Genomic DNA, 17,501 nt, shown 5'->3' with positions numbered 1-17,501 from the left:
CGTGTGGGCTTAATGGACATTTTGCTCACAGTGACTTCCAAGACTCGGCATGCAGACACCTCTCTTTAGTTTTCTTGGAGCACTGCATTATTAACTGCCTTATCAGGCAGCGTAAAGCCAGTCTGCTGATCTGAAATGGGAGCCTTTGTTAGCAATTATCAACAGTGTTTGGGTAGCTGGAGAAGAAGGGTGGCATGTTTATGAATGCAAAATATACACTTAAAGCTGAGCGCCAGCAAATGCTCACATGCTACTTTGAATGCAGGTTTTTTGTGCACCTGGCATGCCAGCTCAAACCCTCTTAACAAAGAGGAGAAAAATACTGAAGGCAGCACAAACATAGGAGGTGTTCCTCTGCTGTCAGCTAGCAGCTATAGATTCACTTTTTTGTGATGTGATACTATGTTTTTTTTTAACTATGCCTGTTCAGTATGTTGAGTTCAGTAGATTTCTACAGGAAAAATACAGGTTGGTGGCTGTCAGTCACAGTATTTTTCATTTGAGACCACTTCTTTTATTCAGTGGAATATGGCAATCATAGCTATACATAATTTCTACAGAAAATAGTGCTTTGTTTCTTGCTTGAAAAATGGTTGGCTTACCTTAGGAGTTATCTACTGTATTTATCTTCGGTAGTGACACAGACAGTTGCTGTACTATTACATGGCACTTTGTAATAACTGATATTGGGTTATTTATGGTACAGATTTTAACACAGGATTATATGAGTTAAAGAAAAAAATTTATAGACTTCAGTAGATCCTACTAATATATTTAAAAATCTTTATGGTTTTTCATTCACCCTGATAAATTCTTACAGAATCTTGGAAAGAGTAGCTCCTTAATCACTAGTAATGTACTTCAAATAGTCCTATAATTTGATGTAATTGTTCTTTAAAACAGCATTTCTGTTGCCTGAATATCCTATCTGAGCTTATTTATAATAAGCTCATTTTGCTGACAAAAGCAAGTGCTTATACTGTTGGTAGACCTGAAACCCAAAGCCAGGCTTTATTCAGATGAGACCCATATATCAAGCAGTCAAAGTGGTGACTGAGTTCCAGGTTTAGGTTGTATACCTTAGTGAGGGTGTCATCTGGGTCACTGATGGAGTCACAGAATTGTTTAGGTTGGAAGCCACCTCTGAGTCCAACCATTAACTCAGCTCTGCCAAGTCCACCACTAAAACTGGTCATTAAACATCATATCTGCATGTCTCCTAAATACCTCCAGCGCTGGTGGCTCCACCACTGCCCTGGACAGCCTGTGCCAGGACTTGACGGTGCTTCCAATGAACAAATTTTTCCTAATAAATTTTGCTGATCATGTCCGAAGAACAGCTACACTGGTGAAGAATCTTAAGTATGTGCCCATGGTGCTCTTGAAGGTGCTTCTGCGTGTCTCTGCATCATTTTTAAATATCTTTAAATCTCTGTATTTCTCCTCTGGTTGCTGCTTTTGTTCATTCTTCTTGGTTTCCTTCAGCATGCCCACTTAGATCAGCAAAAGGGACTAGTTCTGAATCAACATGTTCCTTCCACTCTTTCTACCCCACCAAAAGAAACTCCTGAGCTGAAAATCCATATTAGAGAAATGTCCTCAAGATACATCTGAGAATTATTTTGCTTCAGTGTCTCTTTTGCTAGTATTCAGACATATTTCAGCTAAAAATACAGTCCCGGGTGCTATGAACTAAACTCCTAATGCTGTTAACATCTCTAGCAATTTTGCTCTGCGCCCTAACAGCATTGTATTTTACATTGTATTTACAAAAGCTGGGACTCCAGCTTTTGTCCCTCAGAATGCAGGACTTCTCAAGGGAATGGTTTTGGGCTGTTTCTTAAATATGTTTGTACATGTAATGGAATCTGTCCGGACCTTGCCTGTGCTGGTGTTGTAAAGATATGCTTCGTTACTAGTTCATCCCTTGCAGTACAAAGCCCTTTGTGCTGGAGTCAGTCTGTAACTGTGCTTCCTCTGCCAGCGCTGTGAATTAGAACTGCAAAGCACACAAGTTGCATTTAAGAACAATTTGCAGAGATCATAATGCTGCGTGCATAAAACTGGTGCACTGTTTGTCTGTTCATAGGTAGTTTTAAGGACTGGATGTTTGCTTAAGCTCTGTGCTGAATCCCTGAGCAAAAATTACTGGGGTTGCAGTAAAGACTTTGTAGACTGCCACACGTGTCTCCGTCTTTAAATCCTTCTAAAGATTATTAAAACCATTTTTAGTATCTCCTTGTTTCACAAGAGTTTCACATCTGATCAAGTTTTATTAACTCCTTACCTTACAAGGAGCAGTCTGAGTTTGTTTAAGCCTCAGTTAAAGGAACTTGTATCTTTAAATACAGCACAGCAAGCCTGGAAGAGCTCCATGGAGGAGCAAGCACAGCTGTTCCACCATGGCCCGTCATAGTTTCCATGTGTCCCGTAGGCCATATCTTTCTTAAACTCATCTTGTAAAATTACCTGATTCCTTATGCTTGTGTGTCTTTAGACTCACAGGAGTAGGTGGGTCTTCAGAATATTTCTTTCCTCTACATGTCCCCTTTACCTGGCCTGCATTTTGCAGATCTGTCATGTCAATGCACCAGTCTCTTTTCATCCCTCAAAAGTGTAAATCTCAGTCCATTTTCCCTGCAATATCTACTATCCAGCTGTATTTTCAATTATGGCTTTAGCAGAAAACTCACAAATTACTAAAAAAAAACTTGTTGACTAGTTTCTGACTCCCAATAGTTAATTCTTCTTTGGAGTTAGACCCTGAAAAGTACTGAGTAGCCATCAAAGTCATGTTGGAACTCAGTCTTCTGCCTAACATGACCTCCTCCTTCTAAAGGAATAAGAAAATCCCACTCACATTCAATGACATTAATGAGAATTTTCCCCCCTGCAAACATATTGTATCTGTGAAATAACATTAAAGTTTCTCTGCCTTGTTATGAAGTCTTTAAATGTCAATGCCATTTCTGAGACCATCAGGGCAGACTTAATGGCGGCCAAGGTCAACAAATGCTAACTGGTACCTCTCTTTTAGGGCCTTCAGGGACTCGTAATAGAGTCTCAGCCATGAAGTTAATTTGCAATGTGGACCTTTATTCTTAAACCTGATGATTATTTTGTAAAATCTTCATTCATGTGCTTAGATTTCTTAAATTCTCTTGTCTCTTCAGTCAGCAAACTGCTAAAATAAAGGTGGTGTTCTCCGACGTTTTATCTTTTGAGTTTCCTTTTTCTATGTGTGTTCTTTTTAACTACTATTTATGGGCTGCAGAAAGACAGGTGTTTGCTTTCTGTGACCACCCTACACTGCCAGGATGCTCTAAGAATATCTTCAGATCTGAGACCTTCTGCTGTCCATGGGGACTGGAGAACCCTCCACCTTGAAAGCCTCTTCCTGTAGGTGCCCTAAATTTTCTATAACCAGAAACAGGTGAAATGAGAAATGAGAGACTGCATCGTCCTTTTCTGTATTGTCTAATTCAGATTAAAAGGGCTCTGTAGCCTTTATTTGTTTGGAAAATATTGCCAACAAGGATGGCAAGCTGCAAATAATAAATAACAAAACTCCATCTTTTTTGGCAGCATGTTGCATTTCTGCTCAGTTGCCCTGCCAGCCCCTCTGACTTTAAAATATTTTAGTGTCCTGCACTATTCACCCAGTCCAAGCACCAGACTTTCCTCAGACATTTAGCACTGACATTAATGCAAATGCCTCCAACTCACTGAGCCCTTTGGGGCAAAACATGACATCCTTGGCTTTCAATCACATGGGAGAGAGGATATATTTGTATGCACAAAACTGGAAATAATAAAATATCAGTATTCAGGTGCTAATCCACATTTAATTTACATTCTGTGAAGTCTACAAGAAACTTGTAATTGGTTGTCTTGAAGGGCAGCAGAGTATATTTGGTGTTTTGTTTATTTATTAAAAAAAGAACCTAAATTATACATATAAATGCTGCATAGATTTGTATTATATCTCTCTTCTAATCATTGCTGGACACTTGCTTGGATTCCTAAATTCGAGTGGTTTGGGTCTGTCTGACTCTCTTGCACTCTGTGTGCACAATGCCTCTCTATTGTTAGCATTCCCAGAGGGCAAAAAATACCTTTTCTTTTCATCAGTGGATTCCAAATTTCCCCGCTAAACCACTTACACTGCAGTGGTTTTGCTATCTTTAACAAATCTGGCTTCTGTAATTAAAAAGTCCCATATCTTTATGGAAGGTCCCAAAGGCTGGAGGAGCTTAAATTCAGTTTGTTATTGAAATTAATGTGCAATTCTAGCAAAAGAAATGTGTGTGCCTGATACACTGCTGTTGTGATGTTCCTAAAAGCTCAAATGCTTAACTGCCGAGATGAGGCTTAGTGCAAAGATACTCCAGGATGTAACTAGGATTGTGATGTCTATTACATAATATCCATGACTATAACAAAACCACTAGAATTCGCTTGTACTGGGTTGACAAATGTGAATTACAGTTGCTTGTTTTCTTCAGAGTTTTATCAGACTATAATCACTTGCCCAGCTTAATTGAAAAATCACTTACGTTTATAGCTGTATTTAAACATGTTTTGTATTTAAATGACAGCTTTTGATGTACAACTATTTTTTACAGAAAGTAGTTGGTTTTTATCTGTGTTTCTGTAAAGATATTTCAAAAACTCTCATCAAATTTCCAGCGGTAAGTAATATACCATTCAGTGCAAGGTGAAATGTTTTACATCAAATCTCCTGCTGTGTAATAGCCAATCAAAGAGTATTTATAGTGGCTGAATGGATTTTTTGGCTCGGTATTCAAAATTAAACATTTTCAAACCTTAACATTTAATGTTTTTTGCCACTCTTCAAGTTGATTTTATGTAACCCTAGATGCTCACAACTACTTGATACTCTGAAGTGACTCATTTTATGCTGGGGATCCTGCAGACAGTAGTTTTACATTTATTACACTTGTGTAGATGGAATGAAATGTACATTTGATAGCACATTTGTGTCTGTGTTCTGGTAAACATTTTGTCGGTTTGGCTGTATGTCCATCAGCATGGACCAGCAGCTCTGTTTGGAGGAGAACACATTTACCAAGGGAAATTGATGAACAAAGATGGATTTTAGTGATTTATAGGAAATTGTTTCTCCTGTTGCAGGTATCCACTAAGAAGACCTTGTGCCAGCAGCACTCTTTGGGGCTGGACAGCTCCTACTTGGGAGCTGGGGGACCTTGGACTCTTCACAAGAACAGTAGAGCACTGCAGGCTGTAAGCCCAGCTCGTGTTGTGTTGTCTCAGCCTTGCAGAAATAACCATGATTACAGGACTGAAAAGCATTACAGCCATCAGGAGTGTCTGAAGGAGTATGCAATGGAAAATGACTTGCACAGAAAGTGCAACAATGTGATTTCCCCAGCCAAGCAGAGGAGCCCTCACCATGTAAGGCAAGCTCAGGAGGTGGACCAGAGGGCAAGTGAAATTCAGAGTGCATGCCCTCAGCAAGTGAGTCATGGCTGTGCCTTGAGGCATGTGGGGAGCTCAGGGAGCATGGAAGAGAGCTGCTATGTCAGCCAGGTACTTAGAAAACACTTGGGGACAGTTCACAAGACCTATGATCATTCGAGGCACTGTCGAGGTTCTAGGCTGAATCACAGCACAGACTCAGGCCCTAAGGAAACAGAGCTGGCTAAAAGACTGTATGAAGAAAGAAGGCAGAAACTGCTTCTTCAGAAAATGGAGCTGGAAATTGAAAAGGAACGACTCCAACATTTATTGACTAAGCAAGAGGCAAAACTGCTCCTAAAACAACAGCAGCTACACCAATCTCATATGGATTATAACAGGTGATTTTGAGACTTAAAATTTTAAAAAAATTCTAAAATTTCTAATAAGCACATGGGTAATAGTTGATTTATGTGGGAGAACAGAACAATAAATAAACAAAACAAGACAGGCAAGGCTTATGGCACAATTTCTAAGAGTGATTCAGAGGAGAGGATACTTCAGTTAGTGTACACTGTTGGGAAGCAGCATGACAGCTGCGGAAAGCAGCAGAGGAAAACAGTATGTGGTAGAAAGAAAGAAGAAAAACACTGCTAAAAGACTAGGTTGGAAAAGAGAAGCAGTAGAGGAAAATGAGAGGTTGATCTTAGTGCAGGCACTTGAAAGGAATACAATACATTTGGCAAGAGAGCAGTGTGAGCATGGATGACATAAATGTGGCATTCTCCCTTCCTTGGAAAGGTCAGTTTTGAAGTGCTGGACCCTCCTAGGTTGGGACTGGAAGGAATGTGTTTTACTGAAAAGATGAAGATCATTACATATGTACACACACATACACGTATGTGTGTATATGTATTTTTGTATGTGAAATATACATAAATATATCGGGTTTTTCCCCATATATATTTATGGAAGAGGAAGGGAGCACAGTGTAGTGAAGACATTTTCTTCCAGTGATGTTAGTGAAAAGGGAGAATGCCAAGATTGAGGCACATTATGTGCTTAAAACTTGAAGGGAGATGGAGCAGCCATAGAAATGTGAGATGAAGGCCTGTGAGTTTGTTGCACAAGGTAGCACTTTCCTGACAATCTAAATAGTCTTTGAGAAAGAAGGAACAACTGGGTTTTTTTTTAGTATGATGTTATTAAAGTGAGCGGAACAGTGAATGGAAACAGGTTGAATTAGCCATTGCAGTTCAGCTGAGTACTATAATTTCAGCATTAGAAAGGAAAAACAATAGGGAAAAATCTGCAGTCTTTTGGAAGAGGTGGTAGGAGTGTTTCACAGGGATGGATATTTCTATACTGTTTTAGTGTGGCAGCTGCTAACAGCACCCCATGAGAGTCTGCTTTAGATGACCCACTTCTTACATCCGTGTACTGTAACCACCATGGAGGAATACATCACTTTCCCTTCTTCATTTCATCCCCCTGGTTACTTTTCAGACTGTAAAAGAGAGTACTGTAATCTTGGTCATCTTTTGTTTGTCTTCTTGGATTGTTGTTTACATTGAAAATAATGTGTTTATGTGGCTTTAAAAGTACCTGTCTTAGAGCAAATCACAAGTGTGTGTGTTGAAAATGAGTGAAGTTGCTAACAAAGGATTATGACTTCAGGTGAGAATTAAGTAGGAACAGATGGATTCTTAATCATCAAATACCTTAATTCTATGCATGCATCCCTCTAATGAAAAACAAGCAGATATGAAGGACATACAAACTGAATTTTTTGGTGCATTTTTTTTCCTAATGGAAATTTTTCAGGTTTGGAGGCGTTAAGTTCAGAAAAAAAAATGCACCTTAAATATCTGTAATGATGTGGTTGTTAGTACCATTATATCTATTGCAGCTACTTTTCTTTTTTTATTTTCTGAAGAAAGCCCTTTATGATTTACAGAGCTTTAGTTACCTAAAAAGAATTCTGTGAAAAAAAACCATATATGACCAATCTGAGGACTTTGTCCTTTTGTGATCTCTTTTCACAGGTGCATGTGAAGTCAGATTTGCCATATTCTCTCTAAGAAAACAACTAGAATATAATGTGTTTTCTCTTAAAAATATTTCAGTATCTTTAGAATTAAATGCTTGATATTTAGAGGTAAATCTCTTAGGAATCACAGTTCTGTTTCAGTTCCAAATATATAATTCATTTTGCACTTGGTAACAGAGTAATTTTATATACTGCTAACAATAAAAAATTGTTTAGCTAAGCTCAAATACCCTTTGCTTCATTGTCAGGAGCTTCTAACTGAGTTAGAACATCATAACATAAAAAACAATACAAGAAAAATTATTTTCCAGATAATGTTTATTTTTGTCTGTCCTTCTGCCTGGGTGGAGTGCTGGTTAAGGTCCATTGTCATTGAATGACAAATAAGAGGTTTGACCACTTGCAGTTATTGGCAACAAACTTTTAATCTTTTAGCTAAAGTATGAGTTGATAGTTTTTTTCTGCCACACTGCATCATAACTGCTTTTAATTTTCCACATTTCTCTACTTAGCCTCACATGACTGTAGTACTTTCAGTTTGCAGCTACTCTCTATGTGAAATAGTTGCTCAGCTGTCAAAAATGGTGTGTGTATGTGCAGTTCAGTGGCTTTTCCTGGTTGAAGCCTCTCTGGAGCAGCCCAGTAAAAGCAAAGCTTGGAAACAGGAATTTTAGTTAAATAAAAAAGAAATACCTCTATCTTGACCTTTCTGTCTTTGTTGGAGAGAAAGGAGAAGGTGGAGTGATCTGTTAAGAATGGAGCATCATTTTTGGGCCATAGTTTGAGGACACACAACCATCTTATACAAATTCTGTACAATGCTGTTTATGCATGATGCCTTTGAGCTCTGGTGCTGTAATCTGCAAAAGAAACCTTTCTGTTTCTGTAACAAAAAGACTGCAGATTTTTCCCTATTGTTTTTGCTAATACTCAACTGAGTTACGCTGGCTAGGGTTGTCCCAGTGCTAGCCCTTAGAAGCAAAGGCACTGGGCCTGAACCAGGCTTCCAATACAAAGGTATATTTGAAAGTGTGAAGATAATTGTTAAAGCATTTAATGTATAAAAGTGCCCTGTTTGTAGACACATAGGTCACCTTTTAGTGGCAAGTTCTGGTGTGATTTGACTAGCTGCAGAAACAACTAATGTGTGTTTTCCAGGGTTAGAGGCCATGTACCTGGCTCAAAAGATGTGCCCATTGCTGAAGCACCCAGAGATCTTGCTCTGATGATGAATGGCAGCAGCATGGGGCTAAGGTAATTTCTCTCTTCACTTCTAAGTGCTTCACAGGGTCAGTATATCTTCTTGACAGTGTGCTGTTGCCTGCCAAGTGTATTTGTTCATGTGTTTGTTTCAGATTAAGAGCTTTTTTTTTGCAGGAAGGGTCAAATTCATTGGCTGCTGTGTTTTATGAGTCAACTCAATAGTTATTCTGACCTGTTATTACTCAAAGTTTGGGTGACTTCGTGAAGAGGGTTCAGGTTTTGTGTGCCACCTCTTAGCCCAGTGCAAAATGGAGTTTTAAAAAAAATCTTAGGTTTAGTTCTTTGATCTAGGTGCTGCTTGTTACTTTTTAAATTAAGATCAGAACATCTCTTTAGTCTGTATTTGGACCTGATGTAAATAATACAGTATCCTTTAACTCTCAGATAGATCTTCCATGGTTGGTGACAGTTACTTGCTTTTTAAATACCTCTCATTGCACCTCTACTTCAGTGTGGTCAGAGCAAACCACCACTGAAATAACTGGAAGCAGAGTTAAGCCAATATTTATCTCTTTATCTCCACCCTGCTTGCTATTTAAAACTTCAATCAGTACACTATTGTATTTTCCTTCTCTCCTATCCTGTCGCGTTCAAGTTAACGCTGGAAAAAGATTCAGGCTTATTAAGAAAGCAACAAATAAAAACTGGCAAGGTTTTCTCCTTTTCTCAGAAAGTAAGAGCTTGTTCTGTGCTGTAACTATAGGTGTTCTTTTGACCAAAGAAAGGTGGACATGATGAGCAGCTGTGCTTTGAATGACTTCTTCTTTAGCAACTAGAGAATACCTCAAAGTAATAAACTACTCTGTTCTGAGAATACTGGAAGAACTGATAATTCATTTATAAATTAAGAGTCCAATACCTTGTTTTTGCTTATTTTTTAGCTTTGTTATACTAATTTTATTTTTCTTTCTGAGATCCCTTTCCACTGAAAAGGGATAAGCCTTTTTTTTTCTACAGAACTCTCCAGCAGGAGTTGTTAATTTTCTTGGAATACTTCACTGCTTAACCAGGTGTTTGGCTGCTGTGAGTTACTGGCATAATTTTGTGGTATTCGGGTGCTTTTTTTCTTTCATTTTCACACGAGCTGAAGTGATCAAAGTATTATCACTGCAGCAAAAAAGATGGAGAGTCATGACATGTTTAAGATGCAGCAGCATTAAGCCCCTTGGAGGAAAAATGTAACCTAGAACATCTGCAGAGCTTCTTGGCAACAGTTTACCAAAAACCTGCAAATATCTACATATTCTAACAGGGAAAATGAAGAAAACCTGTGCTGTTAACAAAATGAGAGTCCCAGATTTCAAAAGGTTCCCCACCCTATCTTCATTCCCCTGGTTTAATTTACTGTAATTTTTCAAAGTTATTGTGTGTTTGAGCAGTCTCAAGGTGCCATGCCAGCTGGTTACAAAGTTCGGCAGCAAAACACTTGGAAGTTTTTCTTCTTATATGCCATTTTCAGTTTTGCAAAGGTTACCAGATGAATGGTCCCTAAATAATTTACTCTAATGTAAGGCTTAAAGAGGCCGTAGAAGACAAGTCCATTTATCTCTTTTATGCATTTGAATATGTAAGTGATGTTTTCTTCAGTACAGAGAGGGAGAGTGTGTGAGTGTGTGGCCATGTCTTAGAAAAGAGGAAGAGCTGGTAGACATACATTGTTTTTTTAACTGTCTCTTTTGGTGTTTTTTTTCCTGCTTTTATTTTTAATTAGTTTTGGTTTTTTTATGATGTGTGGCTCTTTTTTAAATTTATTTTTTCTTTTTCTTTTTCTTTTTTTTTTTTTTTTTTTTTTTTGTGGTGGTGGTGCTTGCTTTTTAATTGACCTATCAAACAGTTCTTTTTACAGCTAATGCCAACAGAACACTAACGGAAAATCAGCCCTCTCTGACTTCCAGTTCATACATAAGAGGTTTTCTAGCAAATCTCATAGTATAGAACTTGATTTCATCTTCAAATAAGTAAAACTTGCTTTAAAAATATCCTGGTATTTTAAAGGAAAAGTTTACTTTAAAATAGGAAACTTACTGAAGTGAGAAGTAAAATAAATAATATAATCAAGAACTGGAAAAACATTAGTTTTTTATATAATTAACAACTCATTTTGAGTTAATTATCTACAATTACAAAAATCTAATTGCAATTTATCCTTTACTTATCTGTAGGAAGAATTGTAGACAAGGGAACACTGCCAGGCGTAAATGCCATATAGCATGGGTACAAATAATAGAGGAACCCTTAATGAAAAAAAAAAAAGCAAATAGGAGAATGCAGCTGTGCCAGACTATTGAAAGGTAATTGTAGTCAGAAATGAGGTATGTAGTTTAAAAGGCATCTTGTCATCTCCTGTAGGGATTAATTTTTTCCCTCATTGAAGAAAGCAAAAAAGATTCCACAAGCAAATACAGTGCAGAGTTTGATTTCTGATACAGAGTTTCCTCATAATCTGTTAGTGAAAATGAAAACATTGATCTCAGGGGCCACTTCAAACTATAGCCAGATTTTCAAAGGGTGTTTTGTTTTCTCTTCTACATGTGCTATTAAGGTAGTTTTGTTGTCATTGTCAGCAAGCATTGTCCATCTCAGCCTGTTTGGATACCTATTCCAGTAGGAATTTGCAGTGTTAGATTTGTCCCTTCCTTGATGTTGAGAAGAAATGTGCCTGTCCCTTTGCCTAGCTGCAGCTGGGCCAGCATTTGGGACCTGAACTACCTTCAGATTCAGGGTTTCCATTTCTCTAAGGTGCAGCAGTCAGAGCAGGTTTTATTGAGGACAGTTTTGAGTAGCTTGGAGTGCTCCTAAGTGAGCCCAGAGACAATTTGCAGCTACAGAGTTGGTAGCTTGTGCAATTAATGGCAAGTTGTCTGTATAATTTCTTTTCAAGTCTGCCCCAATGTGCAAGATGCTTTAAAATATTCAAAATAAAAACATAACCTGATGCATTTGTTTAGCATAAAACAGCCTTTTACAAAGTGCTTTCCATCTCCCAGACACAGATGCTTGGTACATGCTCAAGTACCCACTCCATGCGTATTCAGTAGGATCAATACACCCAGCACCTGCTTTTGTGTGTGCTCCTGACATCTGCATCTGGGAAAGGAATTTTAAAACTCTTCCCTCCTTCATTTAATCTTAACTTTGATCTGAATGGCATGGAAATAAGATTTATTTAATGGCACCAGCTTGAGGAGACACAGTTTTTCATTTTGCAAGCACCCCTCCCCAGAGTGCTGCTGTGTGCCTAAATCTTAACATTCAAGATTCCCTGCTTTTTCCGAGTCTTAGGTTTGCTATAAGGCTCTGCAAGTGTGGCTCTTTATTGCCTCCACTCTAACAGGCATCTTTGCCTCAGATTTCACACAATTCTGCCACTGAGCCTCTACACAAACCCATGCAAAGCGTTCTAAATAGGAATTGTTGGATACAGCAGCTATCAGATGTGTTTACAGTTATCTGCAGGCACTCGTTCAATGTATGCTACCTGGTGAAAGGATTTTTTTCTTGGTGTATTAAAGATTTGCAGGTGGAATTTGCCACCTTTAATTTCACTGAAGGCTCTTATGTTTGTGTGCCTCATTCTACATCACCCATGCATATTTCTGCCGGTTTGTATTTTTAGTTAGTCGAAAATATCAAACACAGGATTCAGTGGTTCTTTCCCTGTACTTGTTTGCTCATTGCTATGGTGATATTTCCAGGCAGGAGTGCTGTCAGGGGTCTTTTAAAAGATTTTTATGTTTATGATGTAACTATTTTTATTATCTGGTGAGAGAAGGTGACAATTATCTGTTGCTCCTTGTTTAATGCTTTGTTATGAACTCTCTTTTCTGAGGCTTGTTAGACATGCAGGCATCTTTCTGTGGTGATGTGCTTTTGTCCAAATATTCAATGCAATTAAATAGACCTGCAGAGGAACGCAGACTCGCAGCTCCCCCTGCTGTCCCAGGCATATCCAGGTTTGTTCATTCAGTTCCCCCCTCCAAATAATTTAAATATAAAATAAAAATCACACGCAATCGCATGGCTCTGCTACTGCTGGCCTGACTTTTGCTGGCCCCATTCCTCCTGTTTTTGAGGAGAAGAGAATTGAAGAACAATGGTAGCACCCATTTGGTTTCCTAAGAGGAGTTTTCTTTTCAGTTCTTCATTCCAGCATGTCACCTCCCAGGTCCTGAGGTGTGTCCAGGTCCTGAGCCTCTGAAGGAGAAACTCCCACCAGGGCTGCAGCTGGCTCATTGTGCAAGACTCCCAGGTTTCAGGTCATTTCTAAGTTGTCCTTGATGTCTTGAGGTGTATCTATATAGGACTTGGCCAACTTTTAGAAATGTAGTGAATATAGTTTGTTGGGATTTTTGTTTTTTTCCTATTTGCTGTTTTGGCAGACTGGCACATTAAATTGGGATGAAATCAACTGTGGTTGCAAATGGCCCATAAAATCTGTGTATCTGGAAGCTGCTTTCCCACCTGTTAGTGCTCCTTTTAACAACCAAGTTACTTTCTTGTTCCAGATAATTTTACATTGAAGTTTGTATCATTTTTAGATAGGATATTTGTGGAGCGAACACTTGTTTGGCCGGTAAAAAAAACGGTGCTTGCAGATCTGCCAATAGTTCACACGCTGAATTAGGTGCAGATATGAGTTTTTCTTTCTCTCGTGGTGGTGTCTGGCTATATATAGGCACAGCATCCTTCCAACAGATGGCTGCTGGAGTCTGCTGTGACGTATGGGAGAGTACAGTCAGAGTTAGACACACATTTCTGCTTCATTAGTGCCACGTGCAGACTCTGAAGGTAGTAGGTTTTCTTGTACAGGGCAAAGGTTTTTTTTCTGATGTGGTTACTAAAAACATAAAGTGTGGCAATTTTTTACATATACGTATGCATGTATTTAAATTTGGGGTTTTTTTTTGTTAGGGTAGGCAGTGATCCTTATCGGACTGGAGAGAGTGGAGTTCATTTCTGCTGACCTGGTTCCTTCACTAATCCAATTTTCAGGTTTACTTTCAACTGCAACAGTGATTTCAAGCTGCCTATCTAACATTTACCTGAATTATGCTGATTCTGTTCTCATGATCACGTCTGCTGCACACAGCAGTATTACATCATTCCCATTGCAGTCCAAAGTAACCTTGAGCAGGAAGCCTACTGAGTGACTGGAGATGTAAGATGTAAGCAGGAGATGCCAGAAGTAGTTTCCATAGGCAGATACACTCAGCCTGTAGGCGAGGTCTTCAGAAAGCACAGACTCTCAGGTATTAGAAACACTGCTAAGCTCAGGAGGGCAGTTAGTGAGAACAGGCTTGTTAAAAAATATATTTCGGTATTTTCACAAAACTTGTGTTTGCTGCCAGTGTTCTGCATGGGTTTGGTTTGGTAATATCCTACATCAAAACTGAAAATGCTTGGAGAATTTTTTCTTTGAGTTGAAATATGTGAAATGTATGCATCTCCTGAAGGAGTTTGTTCCTTGCCAACACTTGCAGACAGTGAGAGACATTTTTGCAAGTCATTTGCAGATGCCTCCTTTATGGGAAAATGTAGACACTGTTAGTTTACTGCCTGAATTGAATTTTGAAAACCTGAATTCTATTTTTATAAATTGGAGCAGATTACTTTTCCAGACATAATGTTTTGTTACTTTTTATTTTTATGTGTAATCTTGGATGAAGAGAATATTTTGTTTCAGCTAGACATTCATATGTCCCAGAAATTTATCAGTTAGAAAAGTTAAGAAAAACCTCATAAAACAAAATGTTCTGGAAGGTAATTTTGAATCAGGAAATTTTAAACCCACCCGCACAACTTTCATGCCATTTAAAGTTTATATCAGAACTGATGGGGCAGGACTAAGAACAAAAGCTATTGGTATTACAAAGTTAAGCAAGAAATCCTCTGTACCCTGCTGTTCTGCCCATGATCACAGCTACACTAAGCTAAAACCCACTCCCCCACCCCTCCTGTGACCTTGGCTGCACTTCAGCAGTCATAGAATTGAAGCAAAAGGCAAACTTTAGTAAATATTAGGTTCTGCCACTTGCAGATTTGCAGACACGTGCTCTCATTCACTTCCCAGCTCTTTCTCTCTCTGAAGTGTACTTTGTGTATTTGCCACTGAATTATTCTGGCATAAAACTTCCCTGACCATACTGATGTATTGAGTTGAACTCTGTGGCTTTGCACGGGTGCAGAGGCTTTGCAGACTACCCATTATATTTATAAAAGTGCTAATTTTTGAGAGCCACGCAGAGAAAATTTTAGATTCAGCCCAGCTGATTTGTTCTTCACACTGCTCCTGCAGCGAAGAGGATTGATTTTTGTGTTTCTTTCGATATTTGGCTTCATTTCCTCTGGTACCCAGTGCTTGAGGCCTTAATCCTTTAACCTTGAATTCGAGCATCAATGCTTCAGGAGGGATCAGGCCTTTTGATGGAGAGAGAACATCTTTTGTTGTACCAAATGGTTGGGAGTGGTATAAGGCAACACAGATCTCCAGGCAGTATGCATTTCACTGTTGTGTTAGAAGACTATAAACAGAGGGTGGGTTTAGTGGGGATTATAAATAATCTGGAGGAAGGTGGGGTATTAGAAGCAATGGAAGAGAGTTAATGACTTTTTCTTTAACATTTGACCACTAACCAGTCTATCGTGACAGATGTGTACTGGGTTGCCAAATGCTATAGTCTGATTTGGGTAATGGTTCAAAGCTCAGCGTGTCATGGAAATGGCACTGTGGTCCCTGATGGAACACGGGGAAAAAAGCTTTTGAGGTTCTCAAAGGGCAGTATTTGCGGAAGCAGATGCTTGCTTGCCCTACCCAGCATAAAGAACAGTTCTGCGGGCAGCCAGGAGAGTTCGTACTGCTGGATTTTTATAGGATCATTAATTATATGTTATAAGGCAGCTAAGCATGGCATTCCTAACTCGATGAATTCCATTATGAATGGCCTTTTCATATTCCTCATCTCATTATATTAAATGCATGTGACCTGAAGTTTAGCTAAAGTTATTGTTCGGGTTAACTTTCATTTAGTGGTTGCCCTAGTTTTAGAAACAGTATGATCTTTAGATTTTATGGAAAGTCAGGTTTTTTTATGCATGTTTTTGCAGCACTATTTTAGATAATTTTATTTGAAACTAGGTAGGAACCTCTGTGAAATGGCAGGGAAGGGATTTAGTCACTCCTTGATTTGACTGGAGATTTCTGTACCCACTGGATGACAACATCCTGTTACACGGATTTGGCTATCATCTCCCTGCCAATAACTCTTAAACCTTCTGCTCTGTTCCATCTAGTCTTGCATATCTGACTGCCTCCCTGACACATAATCCCAGTTGTTTTGCCTTCAGATCATTCCTAATCTGGCCAAAACAGAACTCTTTACTTTTTTCTTCTGAATCTCTCTTCACTTCTGATTTCGATAATGCCACATCCTCCCTGCCACTCAGATTCATAACCTCAGGATCACTCTCCTTCTCTGCATGCATCTGGGCTGCTGACAGCTATTGCAGTTTCCTTCTCCTTGGCAGCCAAAATATCCTTTTGCTGTGTCAACAGCTAAAACCACCCCTTGCGTTAGCCCTTCTTCTTTCACCTTGACTATTCTAAAGTCTTCTTTAACTGCTCAGTATTCATTCACCTACTTCAAAATAAGTTTTCCAAATGGGTATCTTGGCTGCTTCTTCAGGTCTTGTCTGCTTTGCTTCTTTTAAACTCACCTTCAGGGGCCAGTCGTCTGTTAAAAGCCATAAAGCTGCTTCTTATTTTATTTTCTCTGCCACCACCTCTTCTTTACTCTGCATGTGGCACTCATTTTTTTGTGTGTTGGATTAACTTTCAGCCATTTGCTGCTACTACATTCTCTAATGCTTTCTGTCTTTTAGAACCACTGGGCCATGTTGTGGTGACTTCTGCCTCCATCTGTGTGTTCTGACAGTGCCTTTTTTGTTTTACATTTTATCTTTTTCCTTCTTTTTTTTATCCTCAGCTTTTTAAGAGTGCTCTTTTTCCCTCCCTGCCCTCAATCCCAATTTGGTGGGTTTCAAACCAATGTGTTTCTTCACACTGATCACAAAGATGGTCTCTGCCTGGTAAATTCACTTGAAATCTAAACCATACTCAAAAGATCTCATTGGTGATCTGGAGAGAAAAGAACTAGAACTCCACTGCAGTGACAAGCCATCAGCTCTTCTTTATGGAAACACTTCCATGTGACTTCTAGCACTCACCAGAGTTTGAAACAAAACAATTTGCAAGCGTCCTCAGTCTTCTATCAATAGTGCCAGACTTCACCTCTTTGTATAACTACATGCTCTTCTGTTTGATCAATGCATAGTTAATCCTTCTTTTCTTTTTATCTCTGTGTTTCCTTAATCTCCATTTACATCTTTGCATCCTTTTTGAGCAAACCATGTCTCTGAGAGATGGGCTAAGTTTATACACCAACTGTGGACTCAATAGGGCTGAGATGGTTTGGCAGCACAAATAATGCAAACCCCTGAACCCATGTCACAGTGTCAGAGCAGCACTTGTGGCATCTGCTCTGGACACATGTTTCCACCAGGTTGTAACAAACGCATGAAAAGGTAGACTTTCACGCCCAAAAATCAGTAGTGGTAGCTCTAAGATGGCAAAAATCACTTGTGTCTGGACCAAAAGGGTTTCCAGAGGCTGAGAACTGTCAGCCCAGAGCCCAGAGCTTCACAGCAAACAGCCTTGTCCCAAGAGCTCTTCCCTTTGTTCTTCCCCTTGATA

General features: G+C 39.0%; 1 protein-coding gene across 3 annotated transcripts in view; it reads left to right on the top strand.

Moving 5' to 3' along the window:
* KIAA1328 (KIAA1328 ortholog) overlaps positions 1-17,501 on the top strand; it is a 171,596-nt gene that overhangs the window by 108,652 nt on the left and 45,443 nt on the right. For all 3 annotated transcript variants that reach the window (XM_038125884.1, XM_038125885.1, XM_038125886.1), the window contains 2 exons: positions 5,155-5,840; positions 8,648-8,743. In XM_038125884.1, coding sequence (XP_037981812.1) covers positions 5,155-5,840; positions 8,648-8,743 — 782 coding nt within the window. The remainder of the gene's footprint in view (positions 1-5,154; positions 5,841-8,647; positions 8,744-17,501) is intronic.

The sequence above is a fragment of the Motacilla alba genome, chromosome Z (assembly GCF_015832195.1).
Source record: "Motacilla alba alba isolate MOTALB_02 chromosome Z, Motacilla_alba_V1.0_pri, whole genome shotgun sequence".
In the NCBI taxonomy this organism is placed as follows: domain Eukaryota; kingdom Metazoa; phylum Chordata; class Aves; order Passeriformes; family Motacillidae; genus Motacilla; species Motacilla alba.
Note: the sequence above shows the minus strand (reverse complement) of the source record. Positions and strands in the feature narration are given on the sequence as shown.